At 34.8% G+C, this 7,405-nt stretch overlaps 1 protein-coding gene across 1 annotated transcript in view; it reads left to right on the plus strand.

The window, feature by feature from the left end:
• LOC122248687 (phosphatidylinositol 3,4,5-trisphosphate 3-phosphatase and dual-specificity protein phosphatase PTEN) overlaps nucleotides 1-6,221 on the plus strand; it is a 67,669-nt gene extending 61,448 nt beyond the window's left edge. The window contains exon 11 of the mRNA XM_043008878.2: nucleotides 3,973-6,221. Coding sequence (XP_042864812.1) covers nucleotides 3,973-3,992 — 20 coding nt within the window. The 3' untranslated portion in view covers nucleotides 3,993-6,221. The remainder of the gene's footprint in view (nucleotides 1-3,972) is intronic.
• The last annotated feature ends 1,184 nt before the right edge of the window (nucleotides 6,222-7,405 follow it).

Here is a 7,405-nt window from a genome sequence, read left to right on the forward strand (position 1 = left end):
CTCACTCACTCACTCACTCACTCACTCACTCACTCACTCACTCACTCACTCACTCACTCACTCACTCTCACTCACTCACTCACTCACTCACTCACTCTCACTCACTCTCTCACTCACTCTCTCTCTCTCTCTCTCTCTCTCTCTCTCTCTCTCTCTCTCTCCTTCTCTCTCTCTCCTTCTCTCTTTCTCCTTCTCTCTTTCTCCTTCTCTCTTTCTCCTTCTCTCTTTCTCCTTCTCTCTTTCTCCTTCTCTCTTTCTCCTTCTCTCTTTCTCCTTCTCTCTTTCTCCTTCTCTCTTTCTCCTTCTCTCTTTCTCCTTCTCTCTTTCTCCTTCTCTCTCTCTCTCTCTCTCTCTCTCTCTCTCTCTCTCTCTTCTCCTCTCTTCTCTTCTCTCTCTCTCCCTTCTCTCTCTTCTCTCTCTCTCTCTCTCTCTCTTTCTCTCTCTCCTCTCTCTCTCTCTCTCTCTCTCTCTCTCTCTCTCTCTCTCTCTCTCTCTCTCTCTCTCTCTCTCTCTCTCTCTCTCTCTCTCTCTCTCTCTCTCTCTCTCTCTTGGTATTTGTCTATTGTCATCTCCTCTACTTCATTTGCTCTCTCCCTTTTCCATTTTCCCTTTCTTTTGCTCTGTCTTCTTTCCAATTGCTCCTCCCTCTCTTCCCCTCTCCTCTACTTGCTCTTATTTACTCACATTTCAATCATATGTACACTTATTTTACATGTGCAAGTGCATATGCTTTTACAAAAACACATGCACATTCTTGTAAATTATAAGATTGATACTGCATGAGAGATTTTTTTTTTTTTTTTTTTTTTTTTTTTTATGATCATTTATATATTGGTGTTTTCCTGGAATTTAATTATTTTCTATACATTGCACTATAACACATATCATGACCAAATTTATTAGATACTTCTGTTTTGCCAATGCTACTCTATGTGATTTGTTGTCTAAATGTGTGTATTGACTATTTTAAAGTCCTCATTTTGTCTTGTAGTTATTTAATAACATTTGGTCATGGATATCTGTTCAGGAATCACTTGTGTTAGTAAAACTGAGTGGATGACTGTGATACAATATATTTCGGTGGTTGTGGCCTCTATCCCCTCTCCCCCCACCAGTCTTAAGAGTTTCCTGAAGGGGTTTTATAAAGAAGTGCTGGTTCAGTTGGCGATCTTGCGGTCCCCTCTGTATAACATTACCCAGATCTCTTGTACCACCGATCTTGATGACAACTCATAGTCAAATGTTGCTATGGTTTCATGTCAGTTTGTTTAATGGATGAAGTCTAATTCTACCTGAATTATGAGAATCTTCGGCTCATTATTATTTAACTATTATTATCATTATTGTTTATCTTTTTCATCTTCTTTATTGCTATCATTTTATGTTATATCAGATGAAAATATCTTATCTGCTCACAATATTTGGGTTAACTTGCCTTTTCGAATGTACTTAGTTTGGAATTTCTAAAATTTCCCTACTCCCTACCGTATGTTCAGAAGTGTATGTCAAGGCCATTGCTGAGAACCGGGAATAGAAGGCATTTCACAATGTTAGCTTGCCCTGCCCAGTGATAATTGAGTGTAATGTAAGATTTCTTGGTTGACTGGCTCAGGAAGACTGTGCACTATTTTGAAACATTGGCTGTTACATATCATTTTACCTTTCAGCGTGCAACTATAATGATAAAAAATCTTTTAAGGTTGCTGATGCAAAATCAAATTTTAGGTATTTACTAAAACTGCTACCTGTTCTGGTCACAATATTACAATTAAAGGTACACAGTTGATGAAAACTAAATTGTAGATGTTTATTACTACATTTTTAGTTTGAGAGTATGTGTGAGTTTGTACTGTGTGATAGAAAATAGAAAGTAATACAAAACTGATCATCTGACTGTCTAATGATACCATTGGTATTGGGGAAGATGGATTATCTCAAAAACTTTGTTGTATTTTGCATATTTTGTCTTGTGATTATTTTTTTCACCATAAGCTTAATGACTGGATATTGAATTAATAGTATATCTATTTTATCCTCTCCAATGTTTTTTCTTTTATATTTGTGCATATGTGGGGCATGTGTGCCTGCAGGGGAGTGTGTCTTTGGTATGAAACTAGTAAATGTATATTGGGTAGGGTGCAGAAATGCTTAGGGACACAAAACAAACGTGCGCACACCACCCACCCCCACCCCTACAAACACACACACACACACACACACGCACACACACACGCACACACACGCACACACACGCACACACACGCACACACGCACACACACACACACACACACACACACACACACACACACACACACACACACACACACACACACACACACACACACACACACACACACACACACACACACACACACACACACACATTCTTTTTTAACCCTAGGGAATAATAGCTTCTCACAAACACAATAATGGATGACTGTATGGAGTATGTATGTATATGTGTGCATGTATGTTAGTATATATGCAATTATGTATTTCATCCACTGCGTTTGTCTTGAAAGGACTGTATCTGCTTGTATCAGCATATCCGTGTTGATTTGCTGGTAGTCAGGAGGGTAATACACATATTAGATTATGATAAAAATCATTTTTTGCATTGTTGAAATGATTGCACACTCAGTATTTAACTGCCAATGCAGTTGAAAGACCGGTAGTAGGTAAGTGGAGCAGTTAGTGTTATTTCTATATATTCTCCTTGATATACCAGTTGGGAATCCTACCACAAATATATGTTTTCCTTCATATATCAATTAGGACTCCTGTAATGGATACATGTTTTCCCTTCATATACCACATAGGTATCAAACTACAAATTGTAAACCTGTAGTTGGAACTTCCAAACAGAAAAACTGTTGCCATATTTTAGGTACATTTTGTGTAGGTAATTGGTATATAAAATTTAGAATATGTATAGATGTTGGAAGATTTAGTATGTTCATTATACATAGCTAAAGAATAAGATTTATGATAACCTGAAGGGCACAATTCTTTGTTAGATTTATTTTTCCATCCTCTTGATTTTCAAAGTTTTGAGAACCCATATATTAGTTTAAGGATGATGTTTGAGTGAATCACCATCCAACTGTTTTTGTATGCTGTATATACATTTTGAGATCTCATGAGGCCGTACTCATTGTTCAAGTTACAATTATCATAGAATACTACTAATAGCTAAGAGTGATGTACAGGTTCTTAGATGTTGGAGCATCATAGAAAAAAAGAAATATTTTATAAATTTCATACACCTAGAGGTTCATACAGAGTACTTTATGTAATGTTAACATGTGAAATAGTTAGTGATTTTGAAGCCTTTTGTTATTAGATGAATCAGGCCCATTGTCATTACTCTGAGTAGGAAGATGTATTTAGTGTCGGCGAAGGCTCAAAATTACTGATAATGTCACATTTAATTGAAGATCCTCATTAAAGATGTTTATATTATAATGGTGTTTATCTTTCCTGATGATTATATTACCCATTTATGCAAATTTTTACAAACATTTTTGGCTACTTGAATTTACTTAATCTATTCTTATATATCTACTATTTACAAAATTGCTTGCTGTAGATTGTGCATGAAAGTAATAAGTGTTGCATGAAGGGTTCTACTAAAATACTCCTTACCTTTGCATGTTAAAAGTCTGCAGTATATATTTTTATGTTTACCCTGTACTAATTTTGATAATTTTTTTCTTGATTTTATTTTGGTATTTTTACTGCATTGAATGTGTATTTATATATTTTCTTTTAGCATAACCCATTCCTTGCCAGAGCATTCCATGTGCATAATATAGGGAGAGAGTATGCTGATGGATATACAGTACTTCTTAAACTGATCTTTGGGGGAACTTAATAGAGATTTTTCACTTGTATTATGCACATAACAAACTGTGATATTCTGAAGACATTCAAGAGCTTAATAAGTAACCCTAGAGCTTTGATTTTTGCAGGCGAGTCCACCCACTTGTGAGCGCACGAAGCTTTGGCTGAGTATTTTGGCTTGGCAATGCGTACCTGACCCACCGGAACTGATGCATGTAGCATTTCCCGTTCACAATCTTAGGGCAGTGCTGGTCATCCCTTACCCACTTTATGCAGTCTACGACAAAGTTCAGGTCATCTGTGATGGATGGCTGTATGAAAATGTATATTATTTTCATGGATAAGTAGATTTCCTATACTCTGATGTATAGGGATTAAGTTCAGTTGGCCACAGTCTTCAGTTTTCAATTTGTAACAACTTTTATTGGAGTGCAAATGCATGTTAATAGAAAATGAAGGCTGAAGACTGCATTTTAAAGCTGCCATGGAAGTTGCTCTGAAATGAACAAGTTAAGTATAGGTCTAAAGTTTGGATTTTTTTTTCTATGATTGATATCAGAAGATTCATGATTTTAGAAATTTTCATATGACTTCCAGATTTTATGAATAAGAGAAAGATCAACAAGAGAGTGCTTGTGTATCTGTAAATACAAAAATCGGCTAATATGCCTCACAAAAGAAAAGTAATTTATTAATGTACATTAAACAATACTCCTTGATCTCGTTTTGTGACAGTTCAGGTGTTATTACATTTATTCTTAGAGTAGCAGATGTTTGAAGTGTAGGAAAAAAAGGTATATTTTTCGCATAACTTTATAAAACAAAAATAAAAAGATAAAAAAATGGAATAAATACACAGCATGTTTAACAAGTAGCTCCATTTCTACAGTTTACCTTATGAATATCAGATTGAGCAACTTGTAACTGAATGTAAAGTACAGAATTATTTGCTTTGTGGTAGAAAATTTTAGGAATGTTTGAAGAGTTTATTTTTCATATTTTATCATCTATCATCCCCTCTGCTCTGTGTTCTCTATGAAAGTGCAGTACGTAGCAATAAGTTTGCTTATAGCATAGATTAAATGATATGGATAGTGAATAATGGCAGTTAGGGGATAATACAGGGATGATTAATATTAGGTTGTTTCTTGGTAGCAAACTTAGCCAATTTCACAGTTTGACACGGCTGAGGCTTATTATTTGTAGTGTACAGGATATACCATGACATGTGCAGTTGCTTAGGCCAGTATCAAGCACTGCATTTTATTTTTGCATATTTGTTGAAATAATGTAATTTTATTCATCTGTTATACAAATGCCCATATGTTGCCAAAGGCATAGATGTTTATTTGCAGTGCAAATTGCCTGCAACCATATTCCAACCCGGTATATGGGCCATCTGGGGATGTTAAACTGACCTTTTATTAAAAGAAGAAAAAAAGATGATACCTAAGGTATGAATTCATGGTAACATTATTTTTAAAATGTATAAAAAAACTTTTATCAGTTTTGTTGTAGTGATGCTAAAAGCTTTTTTTTCTTTTATCTAATTTATGCTGTGGGAGAGTTTGTCACACAAGCTTTCTAAATGGCATAAGGAATATCAATATGCCTGAAAGGATTAGGCATTGATAAGTGTTGAGTTAGAGAAAAGATTCTAATGTAGTCATTTTTTTATTTTCTTTTATTTTTTACTCAGTTTCACTGTAGTTTACATTAGAAAAGTACAAACTATAATTAGAGTTACAGTAATTAGAAATAGTATCTTGCATTTAAATTGTAATTAATTTATCTGTTGGCAGGCATTATGGTAATATGTGGAAGTGATGTATTTTAAAGGGGTTTCATTTTCATTTGTATATAAATCTATTTTTATTTTTTGTTAATTATTAGTCTGAAATAATATTGTAGACGATAAAATGACTTACTTGTACCACATGACACCAAAGATGTACATTATTCCCAGGCATCACTCACAAAGACTTGTTTCCATTGTGTAATATCAGCCACTCAAATAGGACATGTTGTCAAATCTATTTTTGGTTTTCATGAATATTTGGAAATTAAAGGTAAAAAAAAAGAATAAAATCATAGAATCTCTACAAAAAGAAAAAAAATGGTTAATATCAGGTAGAAATGTTGTGACCATGTACCAGTAAGCAAAAAAGCAAGCCAGTGGTGATAGGTGGCAATCAAGTCTCATTTTGACTGGCAGATATGCCACTTATGACATAAGTTTCAGCATCTTCATTCATGTACAACCTGGGAAACTGGAACTCCTATTGTAAGAGGAATATTTTTTTTTCTCCAAATTTGATGTTACAACTTTTGCCCCTGTGGAGACAGATATTTTCTGTTGAATAAAAAATACACAGAACAAGTTCATAATTTCAGGAAGATTATACTCCTTTACTAGAACCTTAAATAATAATAATAATACTTTACTTTTGTTATTTTTTTTGTGTTTCTTCTTCACCTCTTTTTATTCTATGTTGGATTTTTTAAATCATATTTTCTTAGCCCCCTTTGTGTGTGTGTGTGTGTGTGCGTGCGAGTTAGAATTAGAGTTAGAGAGAGAGTGAGTGAGTGAGTGAGTGAGTGAGTGAGAGAGTGAGCGTGTGCGTGTGCATGTGCATGTGCGTGTGCGCGTGCATGTGCGTGTAAGCATGAGTGTGAGTGTGTGCGTGCTCGTGTGTGCGTGCTCGTGTGTGCCTGTGCATGCATGTGTGTGTGCATGTATGCATGCGTCCTTGTGTGCTTGTATGTGTGGGTGGATGTATGAGACACAAACAGTCAGTCAGTCAGTCAGTCAGTCAGTCAGTCAGTCAGTCAGATAGACGGAGTAAATGAGTATGTTTTCTGTGTGTGCGTGTGCGTGTGCGTGTGTATGTGTGTATGTGTGTATGTGTATGTTTGTTTGTACTGTGTGTGAGTGTGAGAGAGTGTGAGTGTGAGTGTTATTGTGAGATAGATAGAGATAGAGAGAGATAGAGATAGAGATAGAGATAGAGATAGAGATAGAGAAAGGGAAAGGGAAAGGGAAAGGGAAAGGGAAAGGGAAAGGGAAAGGGAAAGGGAAAGAGAAAGATAGGGAGATAGAGAGAGAGTTAGAGAGTGTGAATATTTTTATCTGTCTGTCTTTAAAGAGAAAAATTGTTCAAAGTTTCCACAGTATATTATTTGACAAAAAATTGATGGAGTAAAATAAGAATAAGAAAAAAAATAATTTCCCATTCTGAATTTTATTCTTCTTTTCTGAAAGTAACGGTAATTTACGGTAACAGAACCATTTATTCACTATTTGATTTTCTTTCCATTGTTTTTTGAACATTTGTATTTGTATTCATTTCTTAATATTTTCTTTTGTTGATTTGCTCAGTTTTCATTCCTGTGGTTACAATTAACACTACTAATAATTCATAGTACTAATATTAACAACTATGTTAATATGACTGACATATTAGAAATAGTAACAATTTTTCCTAAAAGAGGATGTTCTAGAGAAGAAAAAAAATGAAAATACATACAACTTACATACCTTACATGGTTCTTGATATACTG

The sequence above is a fragment of the Penaeus japonicus genome, unplaced genomic scaffold, assembly GCF_977035675.1.
Source record: "Penaeus japonicus unplaced genomic scaffold, GWHDUDI00000001_assembly GWHDUDI00000002, whole genome shotgun sequence".
Classification (NCBI taxonomy): domain Eukaryota; kingdom Metazoa; phylum Arthropoda; class Malacostraca; order Decapoda; family Penaeidae; genus Penaeus; species Penaeus japonicus.